This window comes from Amphiprion ocellaris, chromosome 15 (genome assembly GCF_022539595.1).
Source record: "Amphiprion ocellaris isolate individual 3 ecotype Okinawa chromosome 15, ASM2253959v1, whole genome shotgun sequence".
NCBI classification, from domain to species: Eukaryota; Metazoa; Chordata; class Actinopteri; family Pomacentridae; genus Amphiprion; species Amphiprion ocellaris.
Genome location: NC_072780.1, coordinates 10,027,662 through 10,052,722, shown reverse-complemented (window position 1 = coordinate 10,052,722; position 25,061 = coordinate 10,027,662). Strand labels below are relative to the sequence as shown.

At 43.6% G+C, this 25,061-nt stretch overlaps 2 protein-coding genes across 6 annotated transcripts; one reads left to right on the top strand and one right to left on the bottom strand.

Moving 5' to 3' along the window:
• The first annotated feature begins 822 nt into the window (after positions 1 to 822).
• Positions 823 to 11,588, top strand: zftraf1 (zinc finger TRAF-type containing 1). Of its 2 annotated transcripts, XM_023285142.3 has the most exons (7): positions 823 to 1,319; positions 1,585 to 1,919; positions 3,000 to 3,094; positions 4,877 to 5,020; positions 6,101 to 6,312; positions 6,475 to 6,653; positions 9,245 to 11,588. In XM_023285142.3, the coding sequence occupies exons 2-7, from the start codon at positions 1,632 to 1,634 to the stop codon at positions 9,455 to 9,457; spliced, it is 1,131 nt and encodes a 376-aa protein (XP_023140910.2). In that variant the 5' UTR covers positions 823 to 1,319; positions 1,585 to 1,631; the 3' UTR covers positions 9,458 to 11,588. The 2 variants fall into 2 exon arrangements, with proteins under 2 accessions (XP_023140910.2, XP_023140911.2); XM_023285143.3 differs by having other exon boundaries at positions 823 to 1,919.
• Positions 11,589 to 12,895: 1,307 nt separating this feature from the next.
• Positions 12,896 to 23,491, bottom strand: arpp21 (cAMP-regulated phosphoprotein, 21). 4 transcript variants are annotated; one of them, XM_035955009.2, is made up of 20 exons: positions 23,336 to 23,491; positions 19,137 to 19,298; positions 18,827 to 19,015; positions 18,672 to 18,710; positions 18,502 to 18,567; positions 18,292 to 18,403; positions 17,954 to 18,092; positions 17,318 to 17,455; positions 17,130 to 17,229; positions 16,927 to 17,022; positions 16,804 to 16,841; positions 16,642 to 16,698; positions 16,117 to 16,307; positions 15,490 to 15,630; positions 15,287 to 15,405; positions 15,062 to 15,136; positions 14,814 to 14,978; positions 14,308 to 14,410; positions 13,551 to 13,657; positions 12,896 to 13,392 (listed from the first exon to the last, which is right to left on the bottom strand). In XM_035955009.2, exons 3-20 carry the CDS (start codon positions 18,986 to 18,988, stop codon positions 13,234 to 13,236), a joined length of 2,007 nt encoding a protein of 668 aa, XP_035810902.2. In that variant the 5' UTR covers positions 18,989 to 19,015; positions 19,137 to 19,298; positions 23,336 to 23,491; the 3' UTR covers positions 12,896 to 13,233. The 4 variants fall into 4 exon arrangements, with proteins under 4 accessions (XP_035810902.2, XP_023140921.2, XP_023140922.2 ...); XM_023285153.3 differs by having other exon boundaries at positions 18,827 to 18,992; XM_023285154.3 differs by having other exon boundaries at positions 13,551 to 13,654; positions 18,827 to 18,992.
• Positions 23,492 to 25,061: the final 1,570 nt, after the last annotated feature.

Below are 25,061 nucleotides of genomic sequence, written 5' to 3'. Positions count from 1 at the left end.
ATGGGGTGGGTTAATTACTCGCATTGTGTGATGACAGCAAAACAGAGAATCTGCTGCGACGTTTGGTAATATAAAGTGTGGTAAGATCCAGTAACTAATAGTGGGTTTGACTCACACTGAGGACACTATGTGACCACATACAGCTACTGGCTAAGCTGTGTGTACATAGCTGAGGGTGGCATATTGCTCTCTTGCCATTCACACAGACCAAATAAGGCATATCTGTCTGTCCAATGGGAGTGGCTAATCCTGTCCCTCCCGATTGCAGACAGTTGACACTCTGACATCTTGCCCCACCCGCCTAAAAACACACACAACCCCCCATCCTGTGCACATACACCCCTCCCAGGCTGCTAAACCTTATATGTGGGGCACTGATGGCATGAATAAACACATAAATGCATTTTGAGTGCCTAAGGGTTGGGTAAGGCTTTCTCCCATCACTCTGTTTTTCTGGTTGTAATATTTGTGCCTCTTTGCCTGACAAATATACACTGGGTGTCTTACAACCGGTTGAACCACTGAATTGCAGTAACAAGGCCATAAACATGCAGAGCAACACCAGAGCAGCAGAAACAGGCTGTTTTTAGTATTAAAGTCTAGTTTATGCTGTCACACTGTGTGTTGTTGTGCTGATATAATATGCAAATGTTGGCTCATGAACATCTAAACAGTATGGAGGATGGGTGCTTTGGTAGCGTACCCTAAATTTGTCGCATATCAGGTTTTGGTCACCTTTCAAGTGCTGCCATACTCTGACCCGCAGGTGCTCACTACGCATGCGCCTTTAAAAACTCTTTAAATACCCCAAGTCATCTGCCACAACAAAACATTCCGCTGTCAGCCAATTCACGGCTCTGTTCAAGTGTTAACGGCGCTCAGAGGCCTTCACACAGACAGGAAATTTATTTACTTTCAAATGCGCAACTTCTGTTACTGGCCACAATCGAGAACCTACCCGAGTTAATGCGAAACTGACCCGGAGTCTGTGCAGGGTGAAGTCGGGGGAGACGGACAGGAAAAAAACAAAGATGGCTGTGTAGCCAGAGAGACAAGTCCCAACAGAACTGTCTCTATCCGCGGCTTTAATCACCGACACGTCCCGTGGGTCCCGTGGACAGTCAGCCCGTACCGGAGCAGGGACGCAGGGAGCAGCCGAGCTGAGCCGCTGGTGCACGTCGTTGTAATCTGCTGTCATTGCGAATAACGGCGTCGAGAGTGCAACAACAGCTGAGAGTTGTTTTTGTTCTGCTGGGCAAAGGGAGAGGACTGCTGTGTTTTTGTCAACGCAGCTAGCCGCATAGTCTGCTAGCCTCACTGTAAGTCAACAAAACTAGTCGACATTTGATCTAACAGATAGTCAGAAATAGATTTTGCACATGATCTCGTTATTACATTTCGATTGGCTTGTTAAAATCCCAGTTGGTACGTGTATGGTGGCATTAATAATAAGTTAGCTGCATTGCTTCCTGACAGCCTGCTGCCGAGGCGTTAGCTTAGCTCACGTTAGCTTGCTGTCAGCTGACCGTTAGCTTGACAGGTTGTAAGCTAGCCCTGAGCTAACTGCTAATATTTTGGGCTCAGCCTGGTCGCGACAGGTACCTATCACACATTTTGAGACAGCCATCGCCATGTCTTCACTGGAAGAGAGAGACGTGGGCGTTGCGGCCGCCCCTGGCTCCTCCTCGGCCGGCCTTGGGGTCGGGGCCGTGGGGGCAGCGGTGGAGGCTGTCGCCGGGGTCGCAGCCATGCAGGAGGAGGTCGGGATACGACGAGAAGGGCCCGAGCCTGACCCAGACGAGCCACCCAAGAAGAGGGTGAAAATACCCGAGGGAGAGTCAGGGAAGCTGGAGGAGAGACTGTACTCAGTGCTGTGCTGCACCGTGTGCCTAGACTTGCCCAAGGCGTCTGTTTACCAGGTAAACGTGGTGTCAATCACAAACCTCCCCCCATAACCCTAAACTTACCGTCAGACATCAGAAACCAGCTGAACCTCATAACAGGAGCTCACCATGAGTCCCAGCCCCCAAACCCCACTGTCAACCTGTTGAGTGTGTTGGCCAGCTCCATTTACTTTCAGTGATACTGGGTCCAACACAGGCCCTATACTGAGTGTACCTATACTGCAGACTGAGCCATGAGGCAGAGAGATCAGACACAACCAGGCCGGGTGGCCAGCTGTGTGTGCTCGAGTTTAAGACATTTTACTGAAACTTATCCTGAGATAGTCCTCAGCAATAACCACACCCCCAGACCCCAAACAGAACCAAAACCTAAAGTTTAATTATAGCTTTTGCCCTTCCCTTCACCCCACCAGACATTGTCCTTAATGACCTCAAACTGCTCTCCTCAAAGTCAAGTGAGCACATTTCCAATCATTGTCAGTTGTCCACATTCACAAAGCCTTGCAGTGCACACTTTCAACATTTATGGTAAACGTTTATTAACACTGTAAACACAAGTCCACATTCTTTCCATACAAAATATTCTGCGCATAAATAGATATATCCCAACGCACATAACACCAACTTTACTCATGTCGAAAATGCAAAATTCCAGCTCTTCTATGAAAGTTCTTTATAAGTTGCAATCTTGCTGTCATATTTGACAGACTGACAATGTGATTGGCTGTTGTTGCCAATCCATTGTGATAACCAAAATCAGAATAGATGCTAAATAAATATGCCCATCCTTAGCCAAACATATATAATGATGTTACCTCCCAAAATTACGTTTTGATATAAATAGAGGCTAAAACTGTGTGTTTTTCAAAAACATTTACCCAAAGTATCTATTTTCAAGCCGTCCCAGTCAGTAGTCCTTAAATTATCCATTATTATGCTCACTTTTTTGTCATACAATTTGACAAGAGAATATTTAAGTGTCCATTGTAGCGTATGTTTGCCATGTTCCCTGTCTCTTCCTGTTCAACATCCTTGGTAATTCTATTTTTCCACTTCCCTCAAACGCTCTGTTTGACTGACGTTTTTCTACCACAGTGTACCAATGGACACCTGATGTGCGCCGGCTGTTTTATCCACCTCCTAGCTGACTCCCGTCTCAAGGAGGAGCAGGCCACGTGTCCCAACTGCAGGTAAACAAATCAACTGTAGATTTAAGCACGTCCTACAGTCCAAAATATAGAAATGGGACAAATTAAAGGAAACATATACACAAAAGGCCTTAGTACGTGCTGCAAGAATAGCTTCAGTGCACCTTGATATTGACTCTTCAAGTCTCTGGAGCTCTACTGGAGGAATGAACACTATTCCTCCAAAAGATATTCCCTCATTTAGTATTTTAATGATGCACAGTATATTTAAGTGTTGAGCTGGGTTGAGTTTAGTCCTGAATGATGTGTGACAGATGTCTGATTGCGATTTTTCTAACCAAGCCTTGGAGTCTTGCCAGTCTTTTCTTCAGGAGGAAATAACATCATGCGGAGCAGGTCATGTGATCTGGAATTAACACACTTCCTTGAGAGGTGTTTTTGTAATGGGGAACTTAGTTGAAAGTGATTTCTCAGAGACAGATGCAATTTGTTATTTTCCATATAAAATTTGATATATTGGCAAAAAAGAAACATCTGTCATGATTATCTCAACTTAATAAAAAGAATACAATCAAAACAATTTTTGAATAAGCTCATTTCATTATTGTTTAGATTAGAAGGAGATTGTTATTAAATTCAATTGGTTATTTAGTTGACATTTTAGTGATATCCAGTCATTTTTTATTAATAAATGATTGTTTCCATAATAAATAATTATGTAATTTGTAAAGAAATGACCATAATGAACATAAAAACATTAGTTTTTTTTACTTTTAATAAAAATGTATGCAAGATGCATCCAAAGTCCCCCAATTATACATTGACCCAAATACATCCTAAACTGCGGCCTTTACGTGTCGGTTAATGCATTGTTTCAAACTGTGATTTCCGTTTAAAATTGATTATGTGTTTAGCCCTAGTTGAGATCTAATAACTGTGAAGGCCATAGTATATAATTCACATTATTTTCATATTCATCAAATCATTCAGTGAATTCTCGTGCCATGTGGTTGGGGGCAGTATCACTTTAAAAGAGACCACTCCAATCACAATGCTTTTTTTTTTTTTTCATAGGATAAAGGTGATCACGCAGAACAACTTTGTATTGATTTGCAGTGATCCATCCCTCTAAGGACACAAATGGATGCCAGTAAAATGTCTCCCACAGCATAACAGAGCCACAGGATCCCCTCACTTGAGGGGTCAAGCGCTCAGTTTTTTTCCTCTAATTTGTCGTCCATCTGTAGCTACTGAGTCACTTTAGTTAATGACTGTAGCGATGAAGTGGATCTGAACATCACTGTGTATGGATATTGTTACATACAAATGACGTTTTGGTTAACAGTTTAAATACCACTGAAACTTAAGTTGAGACAATTACTTTAGCAGCTAAGTAATTTAGATGTAGGTAAACATTTTTTGTCAGATTTAATAACTTGCTTGTTTGTTGCCTGGTTCTTTTAGCCGATATTGTTCTCATGATCAAAAGTTAGCCTCATATATGATTAGTTGCAGTTTTAATTATTCTCATCTCAGTGTTTTATCTAACAGACATTACAATCAAGATCATTTTCTCTCAAAATGACTTACACATTCATCACTAATGTATGGAAACAGGAAAAAACACCTTGATTAGTTTGCTTAATCTTATATTGTGTTTCAGTTACCAACAGCAAGTGACAAAAGCGCAACTTTCCTATAAACCATACAGCAGCTCACGGTTGTGCATTGGTCTCAAACTCATATGAACATACTGTGCATACCACAAATATTCAATATACCCCTACACTGAGGGATGGTTTGTGGTTTTCTGTGTTTGTGTAGGTGTGAGATCAGCAAGAACCTGTGCTGCAGGAACCTCGCAGTGGAGAAGGCTGTCAGTGAGCTGCCGACAGAGTGTACCTTCTGTCTAAAACAGTTCCCCCGCTCCAGCTTAGAGAGACACCAGAAAGAGGAGTGCCAAGACAGGTATACATCACACACACACACACACACACACACACACACACAAATACACACACACACACACACAAATACAATCACAAGAACACCGGCCGCACTTGTAGTCAACGTGTTATTGAACGGGAGGAAAGAAATGAGGTCCAGTCAAATGTTCCAAAACTATCAAATTAAGCAGCTACAAACTGTGACTGGGTGAGTCCAGCCGCTTTCAGAGACTAAACGAAGGCAGCAGAAACAGCGTGTCAGCAGCACTGTTGTGTACTTGTGTACGCGGTTTCCCAGCACAGTGTCACACGGGGTTAATGTGGGGAAGATGGAGGAGCATGTGAGCTGCTGCTTCTGAGGAGAAAAAAAACTGCTAATGTGATTACCGACTGCGCGCTTGTGATGCTCAGGCCGTGCGTGAAATCCCATGAGGTTGTTGCTATAGCAACAGGTGACCCTGCTTAGGACAGCGGTGCCGGTTCGAGTGTTGCTATGACAACAGCCACGGCAGTCACCAGGTGTTTGTGGTCGGGTCAGACAGAAAATTATGCGGGTCTCCTGAGGGGAGGGGGTGAAGCTGCTATCCTCAGGGATGCCATCATCATTTTTTCAAATGGTGCTCATTTGAATATGAACTCAGTCGTTAATATGCTGTAATTATAACTAGTGATTACAGGTATTTTTGTTGTGAACCCCATTTGACAAGACAAAACTTTTCAGTTTGAACGATGAATTATGTAAGCGTGGCTTTAATTAGCTTTGCTTCATTACAGAGGCTAACTAGTACCTTTCATATTTATAGTACCTCACTTTACTGCAAGAAAGTAGTAAGTAGTCATTGAAGAGCACCTCTACCCATGACGTACTTGATAGAAATATATGTCTTTCTTTCCTCGTGGTTGGCTCTCAGCGAACACTTATCATTAGCACACTGTTAATTTACCACAGTTCACAGCCTAGGTTAATTAATACCTTTGATATTACCACCTTCCACTCACTAAAAGTATTCATCACAGAGCGCCTCTGTAAAGGATCTAATTCATATGAAGCCACGTCTTTGCTTCCTTTGTCTTTAACTCTCTCTTGCCGTCGTGTTGCCAGGGTGACACAGTGTAAGTACAAGAGGATCGGCTGCCCCTGGCAAGGTCCGTTTCATGAGCTGCCAGCGCATGAAAGTGAGTGTTCTCATCCAACGAAGACTGGTACAGAGCTGATGGGAATTCTGGGGGAGATGGACCAGAACCACCGCAGAGACATGCAGCTCTACAACAGCATCTTTAGCCTGCTCTGCTACGAGAAGATTGGGTTTACAGGTACATACATCAAAAAATAGACAAATAGGGTTTAGTGATGGACTTGAAATCTTAAAATAACACCTCCCTTGCACTAGAAATGTTACTTAAACAGCTCTTTATCTCCTCTTTGCGGCTTTTCTCTGTCTTTCTAAATTGTCCTCCACTCGTGTGTCCATCCAGAGGTTCAGTTCAGGCCGTACCGCACCGATGACTTCATCACTCGCCTGTACTATGAAACACCGCGCTTCACTGTTCTCAACCAGACGTGGGTGCTGAAGGCCCGCGTCAATGACTCCGAGCGCAACCCCAACCTCTCCTGCAAGCGCACCCTCTCCTTCCAGCTCATCCTCAAGAGCAAGGTACACTCACTGCTCTATCTGTCCGTGGTTATTTTTAACTTTCTCTGTGGCTGCATGATTTCACAGCCCCTGATGTGTTGCTCTTCGCCGGTTCTGGTCTGGTGTTCAGTTCCAAGGATTATAGTCATTATCAGTCAATGTACTATTATTTAGGGATGATGGCAGTGACAATTTAAAATCACCTGTTCAGTTGACTCATAAATAATATAAAAAAAAAAACAAAAACAAAAAACATAATATTTGCTAGTGAGAAGCTGAAATCAGGCAATATTTTTTGTTTTCTCTCGATCCAGTAACTAATCATTTCAGCTCGGTGTATGGTCAGTAACAAGAAATCACACAAGTGAGGGGAATTGAGGCAGCTTACAGAGAAGCTGGAAGGCTTCATATGCAGGAAAATGAAGAAGAAGTTCAATCTTTGATTAAAAATATGACTACATATGCGAGTACTAGTAGAGGAGTTACATATCTGCCTAAACAAACACAAGTTGGGTCTGACATCACAACACAGAGAATGTGTAATAGGCAAGCTAGGTCTGGTTTAATAATAAGAAACCTGGATCATAACACTGGTTTTGGCACTAAAGAAGTAAAAAATGTGTATTTATATGTATATGATGGAACACAGCTATAATTTTAGCCTGTTGTCACAGAGATCAACAACAATAATGTGAATACATATAAACGATATCTATCAGACAAGCTGGCATCAGTCCCTTCTTGCTTTTCTAACAAACTGACGCTACATTTCAAGGTGCCACATGAGAGAGAACAAGAGCTGACTAATTTAGAAGTTTGCAAACTTAAAAAGTAAACTTAGAGTGCACAGTTCGCATTTTCGTTGAGCTAAATCTCAGACCGATCTGCGATCATTGCTCCCGCTGGCACCTTTACTTAAAGTTACTGTGTGTACGGCAGGAACTGTACCGGCAGTCAGTCTCACGAGGTTGTGGTTCAGACATCCCATCTGGAAGTCCATTGCATCTCCTTCAACATAACCTTTATGTCTGAACAAAGAAGACTTAAGTGAAATCCTGTCACTGAACCTGCACAGAACTGTCCCACTGTTGCATCCCTCTATTCCCCCCTCTGGCATTGCTGAAGCAATGGAAGAGCTTTTGGACGGCCTCTGGGCTTAATTGTCGTAATTGTTTACAACTGTATACATCTTCTTAGGTGTGGAAAAAAGACAGGGAGTCTTGTATTGTCACCACACTCGTGCTGCTGAAGCTCTAAATCAAAGGTGTCAAATTCATTTTAGTTCAGGGGCCACATTCAGCCCATTTGAACTCAAGTGGGCCAGACCCATAAAATCAGAGAGTAATAACCTATGAATAATGACAACTCCAAATTTTTCCCTTTGTTTTAGTGCAAAAACATTTTTGTCAGACTAAAAAACAAGATAGATAGATAGATAGATAGATAGATAGATAGATAGATAGATAGATAGATAGACAAAAATGACAAAACGACAAAAATGGGAAACAAAACAACAAAAGCATGAGAAAAGCAACAAAAGTATGACAAAAAAAGACAATAATCAACAAAAACAAGACAAAATATCCCCACAATGAGAGACAAAATGACAAAAGAACAATGATTTATGATCAAAATGACAAAAAACAACCAAAACAAGACAAAATATTCCAAAAATGAGACACAAAATGACAAAAGAACAATGAACAATTTTACTTTATGATCTAAACAACTTGTCATGGTCTAGAAATTATTTTAAATTCATAGTTTTACAAATTTACAACCTGCAGTTAATGTCTTCTCTGTAATTTTTTCACTTTACAAAGTCATCCCGTGGGCCGGATTGGACCCCTGGTGGGCCGGTTTTGAGTGACACTCCTACTCTAAATGCTGTCTTTGTTCCGTAGATATTTACTAATATTATATATTTATTGATATAAAACTATGGTGGCGGTCTTCACTTGCTGGGTTGTAGGGAGCTCGTCTTGTTTTGAACTCTTTCGTGGAGACTGAAGCCCACGCATCCCCCAGAAACTCTGCCGCTGCAAGGCCAGTGGGAGTACAGTGGGCCGTAACACCGGACACGAAAGCTCTAAATTAAAAAAGGTGTGGACTCATTATGAGAAGAGAAGTAATCCACAAACAGCTACTTAGACTCACTATCACCTACCGTTGCAGAGTGCTGAGGCAGAACACAACCTCTAATATGGTGTAATATGACATTTCATTTGACATTGTTCGAGCACTGCTTTACATGCTTTTTATCAGAATTTCTGCCTTTTTGTCTCATAAAATTGAGGAAAAAAATCATGCATTAACTTTTCAGTTTAGTTATTAACTGTAAATTTAGAATGGGAAAAAACCCCAGCAATTTAGCAATTTGCTCTTGAAACATTCTTGCCGTTATGTAGTTTGTCCACCAGAGAGCACTGACAAGTTAGAATTTAAGGTGAAATTTAAATTGGTCCCAGTGATCAAATAGCCAAACTGATGGAATGTCATCAAAAGATTTAGTTTCTTTACGTTTATGGTGAAAACTTGGATAGATATCAGCCTGAAAAATCCCGTGTGGGTTGCGATCTGTATTCACGTGGATGCGTTTGCCGTGTGCGCAGGTGAACTCCGCCCTGGAGTGCTCCTTCCTGCTGCTGAAAGGACCGTACGACGACGTGCGGATCAAGCCGGTCATCCACCACCACGCCTTCAGCAACGACGCCAACGAGACCGACTACGTCCCTCTGCCCATCTCCGACTCGGTGGAGTGCAACAAACTGCTGGCCGCCAAAAACATCAACCTGCGCTTGTTCATCTTCCAAGTCCAAAAATAAAGAGCGAGAGAAGAGATGAAGGAGGAGGAGGAAGAGGATGAAACGGACGAGGAAGAAGAAGGAGGAGAAGAAGAAGCAGCGGAGTGATGGAAGGCGAGAGAGGATGTAATGATTAAAGAGAGACACCACTGAACCATTGATACCTCTTAACACCTACACACATACACTCATGCTCAAGCACGCACACACACACACACACACACACACACACACACACACACACACACACACACACACACACACACACCTTTACGCAGGGTACTCACGTTTACACACACACACACACACACACACACACACACACACACACACACACACACACACACACACACACCACTAATTACACTTACCTCCTTTTACAAGATAGTGAGACCCCTTGCTCGAGAAAGCTGTGAGTTGCTATGGAGATGGGTGGGCATTGATATGGGATGGAGGGGTGGGGTGTTGGCGGTGGAGGAGGGGGCTCCGAGACGGTTGGCGTGTACCTGCGGACCTTTTCACCCGTGACACCCACAGCCGAAGGTAGCGCACACGCCAACCAAAGCAGGGTTTGCTGGATGTCGCGTGCATGTTTATGTGTGTGTGTGTGTTCGTGTGTGTGTTCGTGTGTGAGTTCAGAGTTCATCGACGGACACCGGAGTGCAGCCCGAACTCTGCTCGCATGTTCAAATGTCCCAAAGACGTGATAATGTGAAAACAGAGCCATTGACTCTACTGAGCTGTTCTTTGGACATGTGAATGGAGGTGGAGGGTGTGTGTGAGTGTGTGTTAATGTGTGTGTTTTCCCCTTCTCTCTCGACACACTTTACACCCGAGTTTCGTCAACAGTTTCCTCCTGTTTTGGCAAAAACGACCACGTCGCGTGTCGGACTTTGCCACAACAGATGAAAGTACCCCCTTCCACCTTCCATCAAGAGGAGAGACGGCCTGGCTGCATGCATATTTTAGTTCTTCGGATTATTCCTCCAGCTGTGGTTATATTTAACCTCCAACACTAATACCATTTTTATTTCTCTTAACCCTGAATATTTAAGTACATGTGAACTTCTTTTTTCTTTTTAGTTGGGTTTTTAGCGTGTGAATGGCTGCCCGTTTGTGTGTGTGCGTGAACAGATCACAACTGTGAGTTCCTTGTGAACGTGTCCCCACGTGAACAACTGTACAATCCTCGAGGACATAACTAGCAAGGCTGGATTACCACCAAAAACCCCTCAAGTTCCACCGTGTCGGTTGCTTTCTGGTAATTTAATCGCTCTCTAATTTGTTGGGAATTTTCGTTGCTCAGGTGAAACACGAACTGGATGGCAGAATCTCTGTAGTTTTACCACTTTAAGGATTATAGCTCGTATTATAATCACATGGTGCATTTTTCTCTCTTTCTTTAAAGGGTTTATTGTTTTGTTCCAAGCTGTTCCTTTAAAATGACCTGATTTCAAATTAATCAAATCAAACACTCCTCAAAATGTCAGTAAAAATCAAATCCTCCTAAATCGGCTTGCGCTTTGTCAAATTACCACAAACTGATTGACCCACAGAAAACCCGAGGACACGTCGTATTGCAGTATAAGAGCACTACTAGGATTCACTCGGCTTCTTGTTGCCTCCAGCCACCAATTTTTTTTGCTCTCGGCCCCATGAGGACGAGTCGACAGCAGCCCAAACTGTGAGAGTCTCAGGGCGATCCGGGCTCAAATCAGCAGCCCTCTTGAGAAAACTTTTTTTGTTCTTTGGAAGCGAGACATCAGGTGGTGATGGATGGTGGGTGTTTGTTCGTGTGTGTGTGTGTGTGTGTGTGTGTGTGTGTGTGTGTGTGTGTGTGTGTGTGTGTGTGTGTGTGTGTGTGTGTGTGTGTGTGTGTGTGTGTGTGTGTGTGTGTGTGTGTGTGTGGGGCAGGGGTGGCAACGGGGAGGGGTTTACCTTACCATGGTGACATATTAGTGTTAGACTTACTTGAACGAAAACGAGAAGATGTTACTTAAAGTAGATCCTACTGTAAAGCAGATAGATCTCTCTCCTCCTGACCTCTACTTCCTGTATTTCTGTGTTTTAATGCTTTGTCTCTATGCCAGTGGACTCACTCATCTCACTATTGGCTGTACATGTGCCTTTTATTAAAGATCATGGAACCTGCTCTGCTGCCTGTGCGTGTCTGAATGTTAAGAAAGAACTAAAATAGGCCGCGGCCCTGTGAAAGCGTCGGTCTGTATAAATTATGCATTCAGCGCTGCGGTTATGAAATCTAAATTTAATTTTAAGGCCTAGCGTGGATGATGGATATGTTTCATTGAATCTGATGGGGGGGAATATGAATCACTTTCAGTACAAAATGAATTACCCGGCGTCGGAACAATAACACATTGGCACTTACTGCTTGCATAAAAGTGGGCATACGGCAACGGTGTAGAACGTCGGCTGCTTGAAGGCTTTAAAAGGGAGCGTTTTATGTAATGTGATGTACCCCGTGTGTCTGTAAACCTTAATGCAGTTTTGCCCTGCGTTTAGCTGTGTTGTGATCTGTTTATTTGAGAGGACGTTTTCTGACGTGGCAGCAGAGGAAGCGCAGGTGTGAATGAAATCAATTCCATTTAGCTGCTTCACATTCACGGTGCTCGCTTGTGCTGAGCCGTCTCTAATGTTATTAGCCGCACCTTTGCTTTATCTGAAAGGACCGAGCATCATTTCACAAAGTCTGAAAAGCTGAAATGATTTGAGTACTCAACTGTCAGGAATTTAATCAGTCAAAATTTTGATAATCAATTAACGCTTTTGGGGGGGAGTTTCTCACAAAGGGGCCCAAATTTTCCAGTCTGCTAGTTTCAGATTTGGACATTTTATTGCTTTATTTATTATTACTAATGATTGTCGAGTCACTAACATTCTGCAGGTCAATCAGAAATAGAATCAATTGTTAGTTGCAGCCCTTGTTAGGAAGAAAACCTGTGTAATTGTGGTCTTTGAGAAGGAGGGGGCGCTAAAGTCTCAGTGCAATTCCACCGTCGGTTTAATGGAATACTGGAAATGTTCGCCATTTGCATAATTTGTGTAAAAACAAGTGTAAGTTTGGAAATATCACTGGTTTAGTCAGTTATCTGCATTAAAGCTCCCACTGTGTGAGCCTTTTACTCTCCTGTTTATGCCCCCTTTAACTAGACGCTGATAATGATCAGCCGTATTAATGCAGAATCCTCGGCTTGCTTGTCGGATGGTTATTCAGGCATTAAGTCAATGACATTCCTCTCCCATTTAAGAACTCAGTGGTAGGTTAACAACCCAAATCTGTGCTTTCCCACAGCGCGCAAATTAAGACTGCTTCTTTTATATCTTATGCTGGATGTGTGCGGAGAAGATGCCCTCAGACACTGTGCTTTATTTCCCGGCGTCTCATCATCTACTGCCATGAAGGCCATCATCAAGTTGAGAGGAAGCAAAGAGTCAGGATGATAGAGAAATGTGACCTCGTCAGTCCAGCCACAGCACTTTATTCTCTTCACACAGTGCATTTCCTTAAAACACAATATATAATTTAATATCAATATAAAACTCCATTTGTGTATATAAATTATGCATTCAATACAGCAGCTCTGAAATATACTATTAAGCTTTGGTACAGTGGTACATTTATCTCTGTGAGTCGGGGTATGTTGTATGTGTGTGTGTGCAAACCCAGGGGGCATCATCAGGAGGAGGGAGGGGTGTAGGTGAGGGTGAGGGGGTTGTGTTTGTGTTAAGTATGTGTATGGATGAGTTCACACAGAAACAAAAGTATCATGGCTCCATCAGTACTGTGTGTTCCAGGCCGGAGCGCTGAGGTTGGTGCAGCTGGGAGGACGGCAGCTGCCGTGGTGGGCGGGTGGGGGCACGACGCAGCAGTAACCCGCCTCCCCACCTACCCCGCTCACAACTTTACTTTGGGGAAAGGACACCGAAACGCCTCCCTGCAGAGAGACAAGGGGGAGAAAAAAAAAAAAAGAAGCAAAGTTGGTTGCAGAGAATTTGCTACCACAAGCACTTTGTGAAGTGCTAAATATGTCTTCTGGGGGCTGAACTGCTCGAGTCTGACACACAAAGACACCTCTGGGTGTTCTGTGTTTACCTGAACCATGCTACACTGATGGGAGGCAACCGGTGAGTAGGTCCCCAGCACAGCTTGGGTTTGGGTGTGGGAAGACTGCTGCACCCTCACAGCAGGGGTGTATCCTGCTGCAAACACACGCATAGAAGAGATTATTAACAATATATATCATTGCTGCGGTTTGTTTAGCAAAAGCTTAATATAAGAATCAAGCAACAAGAGATCATTATAGGTATTTCTGAACAGACTTGAGGACGTGCTGTTTGTTGATTGTCAAAAAAAAATACTCCATACTTATTCCGTCAACGTATAATAATTTGTCTAGTATTATTTATTTTAACATAAAGACTAAAATAAAAAATACGTATACAGTAGTTGCATTGAGGTGAAGCTGGTTGGACACATTTTGTTCTATCAATTCTGTGTTTTCATATAAATCTTTATTAAAAAACACAGCTTTAAAAACACGCTCACTTGTTTTCCATCATTCACCGAGTTCTCTTGACGGACTCGTTTGCATTTTTTGTTCCAAAGTCTTGAATATTTTTGCGCAATCATTTATTTTATAAATGGCCGTGGATGACAGGAGTGAATTGTGTCTCTTCGTGTTTTTGTCAGCATGATGAATAGAAGCAGCAGGAAAAGAGACCGGTTCACTGTGAGACCCTCAGACTACATCTCTGACAGTGTAACGGCCCCCTCCTCTACTGCCGCAGCTTGTTTTCTCACTGCCTTCCTTACACACAAACACACCCACTCGTATTTCGGTGAAAAGTACCTGTTGGCTGTGCTGTTTGGCTGTGGATGTGTTGGGTAGGTGAGAGAGGTCTGCATCCATGCTGAGCTGAGGTAGGGTACTGGCCATAATAATATACAGGCACCTATAGGATGATAATATTAAAAAATTATTCACACTATGGCAAAAAGGACTAACCCTCATGTCATCCTGCGGGTCAAAATTGACCCATTTTAAAGTTTGAAAATGTGGAAAAAAAATATATTTTCAGTGAAAATTCTGATGTCCACATTTTCAACATTTTTGGGAAATTTTTAAGGATTTTTTGTGGATTTTTTGGTTGATTTTTATGTGAATTTTTATGTGATTTTTTTAAAATAAAACTTTTAAGTAATTATCATAAATTTCTTCCTGAAAGTTTTGCAGATTTTCAGAAATTTGGGGATTTTTTTTGGCAGGAAAGTATATTTTTTGGTGCCCGTAAATGAAGACAACAGGAGGGTTAATTCATCCACTTCACTGACATGACAAATGTTGTTTCTCCCTACCTGAGGTGAGGGCTGGCAGTAGCTGGAGGGGTTGGGAGGGGGAGGAGGAGGAAGGGGAGGAGCTGCATAGATGTAACCTGGACCGGGAGGGTAGACGGGTGGGGCTTCACCCGCTGCCTGACAGCTCACTGTCACATGAGCAAACTGTGAGGAGAGATCTTCAATCTGTCGGTCAAGAGAAAGGAGGTCAGACTCGCGCGCACGCTGCAAACGTGCAGCGACTGTTGCAGCGTTACAGTGATACATACTGTCGAGTATGGCTGTGAGGGAGTGACAGGCAACATCTGTGGAGCTGTGTAAGAGACAGACGAGTACTGAACCACCTGAGAGAGACACACATATGGAGACAGAGATAAAGGCACAAACGGTGGCATGTATGTATGTCACTGGGAACATATCTTGCATCTAAAACGCTTCTCGCCATGTGTGCGTGTGTGTGTGTGTGTGTGTGTGTGTGTATATGTACGCGCTACCTGCTGCGGTGACGGCTGAGGGGGAGAGCCCTGCAGCTGAGTCTGGCTCCTGATTGGCTGCTGACTGTCGGGAGGATTGTACACTGCAGGGGTCCCATCGGGGTTGAGGAACGGCTGCCCTGATAGGTCGAAGGTTAAAGATGATAAATGAGTTTTTCTCGTCTAAAATCTTATTGGTGTGTGTGTGTGTGTGTGTTATGTACCAGTGTGTGGGTTCACTAAAATGCTGCCCGGCGGAATCCCGTTCTCCATGATGTAGGCAGAGTTGGGAGCTTGTTCCTCGATGATGGGAGGAGGAGAGGGGTGAGGACATGTGGATGGCAGTCTGTAAAGAGAGATGGAACCTGAGAGAGAAGAGAAAGCAGAGAATAAAGAGTAAGAATAGAAGTGAGGAGGAGAGAAGTGACATTTCAACATCTCAATCTGATAAAAAAAAAAAAAAAAAAATGATCACCCCGCCCCTGTGTGCTAAAAACATACTGCGTGCAGCCCCACAGCATAGCTTTTTTTCTTCCTTCCTGGATATGCGAAGAAGACTGGAGGTGTTGTGTGAAAATTTACAGCTATGGTGTGAAGATTCATGGATTGAGTTAAATTTTCACACCAAAAGAACTTCCACTGCTTTTTGTTAATTAGATGCTGCCGAATAAGGAGCTGATAATTTATAAGCAGTGATTTTCCCAAGTGTGGCATGGCGATGAAGTCTGCGCGCAAGTTTGCAGCTTGAGCGCAGGTACAGTGAAGTGTCCCGGCCGTGACGAATTCACACCTCGGAACGCGTGACACAAGACGCGTTTAAAAAAAAAAAAAAAAAAAAAAAAAGGGCACACCTGAACCTCGTGCGTCCCAGCTGTGGTTGGCGGGTTGGCGAGGTTTCAGCGCAGGACTCGTCCACTGGTAGGAGGAATCGGAGTCGGTGCTGCTCCAGGGTCGGGGGTCGTTGCTATAGCGGCAGTCGGTCTCAGTGCTGCTCTGCCTGCTGCTGCCTGTCCAGCTGGAGCCTGAGCTGTCACGGCTCCCCCTGTGAGGCACATCCAGAATTATCCCACAGCCTTATTACTGCTCGAGAGGAATGCCGTTAATCTGAATGGGGGACAAAAATGGCTTCCGCACCTGCTGATATGCTGCACATAATGATAGGCTGAAGGTTTCATGCTACATTCTTTCACCAAAATGATCTATAAAGCCTTTCCTTCCTGCCAAGGATGTTAAACCTTGACACAAACACACAAATAAATGAAACTAAATCTAGGTCGTCTTTCTGTTTCGGCTGCAGACTTGAAAAGCTCGGTGCCAGCCAGGCTGACCAGATTAGGATGATAAATGACTATGCGAGTGTGCAGTGAGAGCGCTACCTGAAGAGCTGCCTTCTCCTCTGGGTCTCAGCATATGGATTGTACTCCTCCACATCCCTGCACACAGCACACACACACACACAGACATATATTAATGCTCTCATCTAAATATAATAAGCTGAGAAGCACATGGAAAAAAAATTACACTGCAGGCAAGGTTACCTGGTTTCTGCATGGGTGCTCTCCTGGGTGCAGGGTGGCTGAAAAAGTACAGCAGAGAAATTAGCAAGAATCCTCTCTATGTCACAGTAGCCTGGTTTGTCCTTCTCGGTCTCTTCCTCTCACCTCTTGGTTGAAGATTCGCTCTCGTGCTCTTTGGTACTCCTCCTCTCTCTCCTCCATTGACTTGCTTTGCTTGTCCCGCAAGGGGTGGAGTCGATTCTGTAGGGGAGAGAAAAGAGAACAGGTCAAATCACTGATAGAACACGGTCAATGTCAATTATAGAGGAAATTCCTGAGAGACAGGCAGCTATATAGGAGAGACAGACCTGGTCATCTGAGCTGTTGTCTCTCTTCAAAATAAATTTCCACTGGTGGAGCTCTTCTGTCTTGTCTTTATGCAGCTCGTCCTGGAAACGCTGCTCTGGTCTTGAGCACACAAACAAATCTTGTTAGTTTTTTCTGAACATTAAGGATTTACAGGAAGACTCATGAAGACGCATTGCTGCATGCTTACATGCGTGTGCTGCTCGTCCTGTTGATGATGACAGACTTGCCTGTCTGGTCTACATTGTGCTCCATGCCAAAGTAGGCCGCCACCCGATGGACCAGCATGCGGTGGTAGGACGACATGTGAGGGAACTTCTTAAAGGGGCTGAGAATGAGACCGAAACAAGGAAGGATGTGGGGAGAGAGAGAGAGGGGAAGGGTGAGAAGGCATAAGGGAAAGAAGGTACAAGGCAGAGAGGAAGACAAAGACAGAACGAGGGAGCGACAGAACGAAGTGGGAGGGAGGAAATGAGAAAGAGATGCAGAGCGAGAGCGATAGGGAACGAGGAAAAAGAAGAACATCGAGTGAAATTGGTTGAATTTTTTGGCTCAAGTCCAGTTTCATTTCTGGTGGCTCAAACACACCCACACAAAAATAACCGCCTCAATATATTGTTTAGTACAATAAATAAGCTGTATGGACAGAATTCTAAGAAAGGAGCAGAAAACTTACAGCATTTTAAATGTGACTAAAGCCATGCTTCATCTTTAACAGAATTTAGCTTTGATTCAGTTTTCATTCCTGCACATTAAACAGGTAGATAGCTCAGTCAAGACTCAAGGTTATGTCCCCTCCTCCACACTCTCCTTCACACACACACACCTATCGCTGGTGATGAAGTCGATCATGTCCTGCTCCAGTTTAAGCAGCATCATGCGGTCTCTGGGGTTACTGTTGAGGGTGTCGACGATAAACTGGTGCAGATCTATGCCGGTGGAGTCGGTGTACTCCACGCTGGACTCTGGGAGCGACACAGGCAGGCAGGGTGTGTTACAAGACGGCACACGCACAAAAAAACCCAAAAGCACACTGCAATATTAAAAACCCCAGGAGAACTACATCTAAATAGTGGCACGGAATCCTGCTTTATTACATTTTATTTGCCTCTCTCTCTTTTATGAGATATCACTAACACACAAAACACACACATACACACAAACCTTTGGACAATGAATGTTTCTTTGGATCTGTGATCTTGTCGTGCTCCTCCTCCTTACAGGAAGTGCTCTCGTTGTCATGGCAGCTAGATGAGATGCTTGTGTTTGGAGATTCCTGGAAATAAACAGAAGAAAATAAAGAGTAATTTCGAGTGTGGTGATGACAATAGGGAGGTGGAAGAATCGAGGATGGTGTGTGTGTGTGTGTGTTACCATTGATTCTTCAAACGGTGAGGACTCCTCGCAGATAGCCATACTGCGCACTAACTTTCCTTTGGCCTAAAATACACACGCAAGCAAGCAATATTACAAATTCATAGAGTCTATTGCAATCGATATTTCAGTGAGAATGAATAATGAGAGGCAGGATTATTTTAGCTTACCTTTAGTTTTTTCTTTGGTTGCACCTGGCTGCAGTGTTTCTGCGAGTGAGGACATAATTCATTATAAAGTGAGCATGTGAGCAGTGTCCGTGGGGGGAGGATGCATAATTTCAACACAGTGCATGGCAGTATCTGTTTAGTTTAGCATCACTTACCTGCTGCTCAAGCTTCTTTATGCCACTGTGACTCTCCTCATCCTCTCTCTGATTGCAGGGGGGTAGACATGGCGGAGGGGAGGGACAGATGACGGCGTCACATGACGTCACATCGCAGGGTTTTAGGAGGACATCTGTACTTTCTACTGCTGCCTCAGTCATCCTTCTGGAAAACACAAATCAGACAGTCTGAGAGACTGTCAGGCTGTGCAAATAATGCCTGCTTTTGTATACTTGAGTGCTATTTAAAGATGTCTTTGCCTGCATTTGCATGGCTCTGTGTGTATGTGTGTGTGTAAACAGTTCGTACCTATCTGGAGTTGTTTACTGGAGAGCCTCACAGGTGAATGATGAGGTCATATATCCCATGTTCCCACAGGGCAGCCAGAAACGCAATTATCGTCTCCGCCTCTGCTCCCCTTCTCAACCACTCCTCTCTCTGCCGGCCCTTCACTGGTCAATGGAAAATAGCCTGAAGAGATCAAAAAGCACAGGAGAAAAAACTGTGTTAGCGGTCAATGTACAACAGAAAACACCACTACACTGCTTCACACAAACTCACACACTCACTCATATCAAACGCCAGCCAAAGCATAAAAGCATAGCTGCTGGATGTGACATCAAGTAGCTAAGCTTGTGTGTCTGCAAGTGTGTGTTAACCTCTGTCTGCGCTTCCCAAATGCTCTCCTGGTTTGACAGTTAATTGCTGCTTTACAGTACTTAGCGTATTACTGTAAGCATGCCTGCGCATCTGTGGCGGTAACATATAGGCCTGTGCTTGGATGTGGCATTTGCATGTATATTTACACGTTATGTGAACTGATGTCTGCTGTGTGTGTATGTGTTTGAGTGTGTCCTCGAGCTTTTCTTAGAAACAGCAGCTGTGGAGAGTATCATCCGATCCGGCAGCACTGATATTCCCAGAATGCCAAGCCGAGCCTCTGATCCCAGTGGTGAGAATATTGCTGAGACCAAAGAGATAGACGCACACACACAGGAGGAAGTGGCATTCCACCATCTTCTCCAGAGGGCCAACTGTGTTCAGTGGGGACACATTCCGCTGTAACACACAGCTCAAGGGGACACTTACTGCTGTAGCACCAGGGACAGAATAACGAGCTTAGAGGATGCCGAGTCCCACAACATGGTTATTTAACACTCGACTGGAGATAATAGCGGTTTTTTAAAAGAAAAGACCTCTGTCAGTCCATGTGCAACCAAAGTGGTGTTTACTTCCCCTACAGCTTCAGTGAAACACTGTAACATGACAGCTGGGAATCCATCCAGAAAAAATATTCTTAGAACGGTAGAGAGGAGCCTCAAATCTTGGCATGTGTTGGTTTAAAAATTTAAAGTAGAAATATCATTGACAAAAATGCTACAATTTGCACAGTTTTTTGATAAATTATTTTACAAAGGAGGTGAATCATACTTTAATTCAGATGGTTAATGTGATAAGATTTTTCTATTGACGTAACTGTATTGATTATTGCTACATTCATATTAAAGGGCTATTTCTCGGTAAAATGAGTCATGTTACGTAACAAATCCTTAAGCTTAAGGATCAGGAAGGGTCACTGGTACGTATATGTTGAAAATATCCTCTTTTCAAGACAAACATTTGATCGTCATAGATTTTTTCCTTGTTAGAGACTATTGAGTGTTAGCTTTTGCTACTTTTACTTGTCTTACATGATGATAAATTGAACAATTTTGCATTTCAGAGTGTTGATCAACAAAACAAGCTATTGTAATTATAAAAAAAATGTCATTTTTTTCACAAAATTTTTAATATGTTTTAGACAAGCTGATGGCAGATTATTCAATGATGAAAACAAGAATTTCTTGCAGCCCTACTGTTTCTTACAGATGAAGTATTAACGGTAACACAATACTACAGAAAATCAGTATCTTTGTCTTACTGTGGAGGTCTACTGCAGCCTAGGGATGAGAAAATGGTTCAGAGGCACATAAACACTGAAAAGGACAGAATAACTTGGGAGACTCCCTAATGCGCTGTTGGCGAGTTCTTGCTGAGCTGTCCTTCAGCCAAACACACCAGCTTCACGAGTGCTGCACTGTGGCTGACCCTGACCTCAGACCTCACTGAAGGGAGGGGCATGAAAAAACAACACATCTCTGCAAATTAATGCAATCAAAGAAAAGAGAACCATGCCGGTATTGTTTTGTATTAAACCCGTGAATCTACACCGATAAGAGAGGAAGCAAGAAGACAGAGGGAAAAGGCGGATATGGACCAGATGCACTACACGCAGAAAACAAGATGAATGGGAGGCGAGGGAAGCAGGGGATGAAGAGAGATGAGGAAACGGTCTGTAGGGACTTCAGAGGTGAAGAGGGGTGAAGGAAGGCGATGGAGATAGAAAGAAGTGAAGAATTAGCGATAGAGAGGCTTGCAGTGCAGTCTGTCTCCAGGCTTTTCAGCCGACGGCCGTGAAGAGAGGATTTGAGTGGAGCTACCAGTTTTTGAGCTGAGCGCTGCAGAAGTGGCCAGCCGCCCGGGGAGAAGGTGTGACACGATCATTAGCGTGTGACGGATGGCGGCGGGAGGCAGGGAGCGCCAGCACCCGCTACATCATCATCCATCTGCTGCTCTCCCTGAAGCTTCCAGCCTCGGAGCCACTTACTCACCAGGACACCTTTCTTCTCCAGCCAATAGCTGCCTGGCTCATCTACACTGACACACAGGCAGGCCAGTGGGAAAATATCCAAAAGCTACTTTAGATGGCCATTGTCAGCTAAACCAAGTTATATTAAGTCCTTAAGCCTGGAAAAATCCTGTTTGTAATTCAGACCACTGAAAAATCTCTTTCTGAATTCCAAAGCTATAATTACCAGTGGTACTTGTATCATTTAAAACTGAAGTCTACCATTGTAGCTTGTGTGCCTCGGTTTATTAGCCTGCCCTCTGTACTTGTAGATATTTATCTGTAGATTTTGCCATGTCTAAGGACAATCTACTCTGCTTTCTTTTTTTTCTTCATTTGCACCCCTCCATCTGAAGAAAACCCATAAAAAGCTAGAAATCATCACTGCCTCCGGTCACAGAAGCTGCTGTTTGTGTTTTGTCTCTAAGGTTGCAGCTGAATCTAAAACGAGATTTCATATATTCTCTTCCTCAGCTCAGGAGCTCATTAGGAAATGGCTCAGACTAGAAATGAGAGAGCAGGTCTCTGTGGTTTAAAATAATAATTGAGAATTTGGAGGTAAACGCAGAACCTTCAGCGCTTTGTTTACCCATAATGTGCACGGGGTTTGCCCCCAAGCCTCTAATTGGGCTCCTATTGTTTCCGTCTCACATTATATGAGTTTTTTTTCCTCAACAATTTCTGCTTAGATGCATATATCGAATCAGATTGTGCGCCTGCACCTTTTAAATTGGCTGCTAAATTCTATTTTTCCTGGGCAAGTTTTGTTTTTACCTCCTTGCTGCTGCAAATTTAAGTGAAATACAACAGAACGGGCATTATCTAGCACTTCACTCTGAGACAAGCATCAGAAAGTAGGCTACAGATGTGAGATTTAGGTTACATCGACCCATCCTCAGCACCTGGGCAGCCACAGCAGTCTTATCACTTGTGACTTGTGGGCTCCACAGCTGCATTGCTCTGCAGCTGAACTGGAGGGGGGAAATCACCTACTGCACATACATGCAACACAACAGAGTGGCGTTTAAAGGGCTATTTCACACAAAACCAAGCTTAGCAACTCCTTCCAGCTTTCTCTGAAACCGACGGCATCTTAAACACGCCGCACGGAGGATGCGGGCAAAAACAAACAGGTGGCATCTTCACACACACAACTCTATGGCATCCTGTTGACCCACATAGCAGGACGGACCGGCGTTTGACCGGGCATCCACTCCGCGACTCTCTCCCGGTGTTGTGAATGCGGTCAGAAAGCCGGTGGGAGCCGAGCCGTGTGTGTCGCATTACCGTGACCCAGGCTAAGCTGACACACCTGGCTATTTTTATACCGGGCGCGGGGAGGAGAGGACCTCCTGCTCCGGGACTTCACCGCGCTGTCAGCGGAAGATGCACGGACTTAACGTGAACCCATTCAAACAGGAACACGGGGCAACTTAAACCGCGTTTAAACTCACATTTCAACACGCGCAAGCAATCGGAAATACAAAGAAAGAAGCACCAGTACAGAAAATGGCTGATTTCTTTTTTTTCTTTCTTTAGTTGACCGTTATCATTCAGCGGTGTCGCTACACACTCGGGGGGAAATGCGACTGATAGCAAGCAGCGCTCCGGGGCGCAGTTAGCCAGTTGGAGCTCCTAATTTAGCCGCTGTCACCGGAGAATTTCCGGTAATTTTATGAAAATCATAAATTCGAAAAAAGCCCAAGACGGTGGTGTGGTGTGATTAATACCGCAAAAGTAGTACAAAAGATGGACACATGAAAAGAGAAGCGTCGATGACCGTCAAATTCAGCTAACGGCGGAGAGCGTCGCCGCGCGGTGAGGACGGCCGTTAGCTTACCGTCAGGTGTCTTCCTCCCTCCGCGGGTCTTCTTCTGCCGGTGTAGCCTTCCTCTACTGACCGACGGGGACTGCCGCACCACCCGGCGTCTGTTGACTGTGAAGGTGCGTCTCTCCTCCTCCGCCTTTTGCCCGTCTCTGTCGGAGCAGGGAGGAGGGAGGAGGAGCAGGGGGAGGGAGGGAGGGGCGGGACGACAGTTCTGAACCCTGAGCCACGCGCCCACACAACAAGCAAGGAATGCACGAGAGCCCGCCCATCCAGCAGCCCACTCACCTCTATCCGAGTCGCTGTCTGTCTGTCTCTCTGTCCTCAGCTCAGCACTGCAACACTTCCCCATCATACCTCAATTACTGCTAAATATATCCCCCCCTCTCCAGCTTACAGTCAGCAGGGTAAACCAGGTAAGAAACCCTCCCACCTCCACGTTTCCCCTCATGAACATCACAGTCGGTTCTCGTTTTGCTGTCTCGTTTAGTTTGCTGTCGCGCTAGCTAGCTAGCAAGCTTAAATTCTGAGCTACTGTCAGCTAAACATCCCTGTTGAGTCTACATTACTTACATTTAATAATCTTAAATAATATTAATAATTATATAAAGTTCGAACTTTATATAATATTAATAATTATATAAAGTTCGAACTTTATATGAACATCAGTGAGTTCTCATTTTCCTGGATGGTAGTGACCTCACTCATCTTCAAAAGACGTGTTTTTGAGCTATGTTGACCCGTGTGTTTTTAAAACTCTAAATATTTATATACAAACTTTTGTTTACTGTTAAAAGAGTGACATGGGATGTTGTCCTCTACTATAAACAAAAACATTACAAACCCCTTTTCCGTATGAGTAACTGGGAAAGAATATATGAGGAAATTTGTGCCACTAGAAACTGAATCTGAATCATTTGTATTTGAAGTGCTCAACAACTGTAACTGTGTTAAAGATTTGAAATTGATTGTCATAATTTGAATTTTAAGTCAATAAAGTCAAACCAAATTCTAATTTACTGAATGTAATGCTTTGTAATTGCACTTAGCTGTTCTGCAAATGTATTTGGTCCTCACTGAAAATTCAACTCTCTACATTCAGTTTTCATAATTCAGATTCAGTTCTTGAAATTCAGTTTCATACAAGAGGCCCCCTTCAGACATCAGGAATTTTCAATATTCTATCTTTGATAATGTTAGATATAAGATATAATAAACTTTACTGATCCTTCACTGGGGAAATATTGAAATACAGTACAATATCTGATAAATTATGTATGCTATTATCTCATATAGTAACATAGCTAATCTGCAGTAAAGAACATATTACTATTTGTGTAAAAGGCTGACTTTAGATGAAGCAAATAATATACTGCTATATTAGCTTGCTATAGCACTAGCTAAGTAGCTGGCTTTAGGTTATGCTAATATTTTTTTATGCTGAATTAGCTTGCTGTAGCACTAGCTAACTAGTTGATTTAAGGTTAAGCTAATCATGTTGCATGCTATATTAACTTGTTGTAGTACTTGCTAACTAGCTGACTTTAGGATAAGCTACCGGTAATCATTTTTATGCTAAATTAGTTTGCTGCAGCACTAGCTAACCAGTTGACTTAGGGTTAAGTCGATAATGTGCCAAATCAGGTTGCTGTAGCATTAGTCGAAAAGCTGACTTTAAGTTAAGCTAATAATGTTATGGTATATTAGCTTCCTGTAGCACTAGCTAACTAGGTGACTTTAC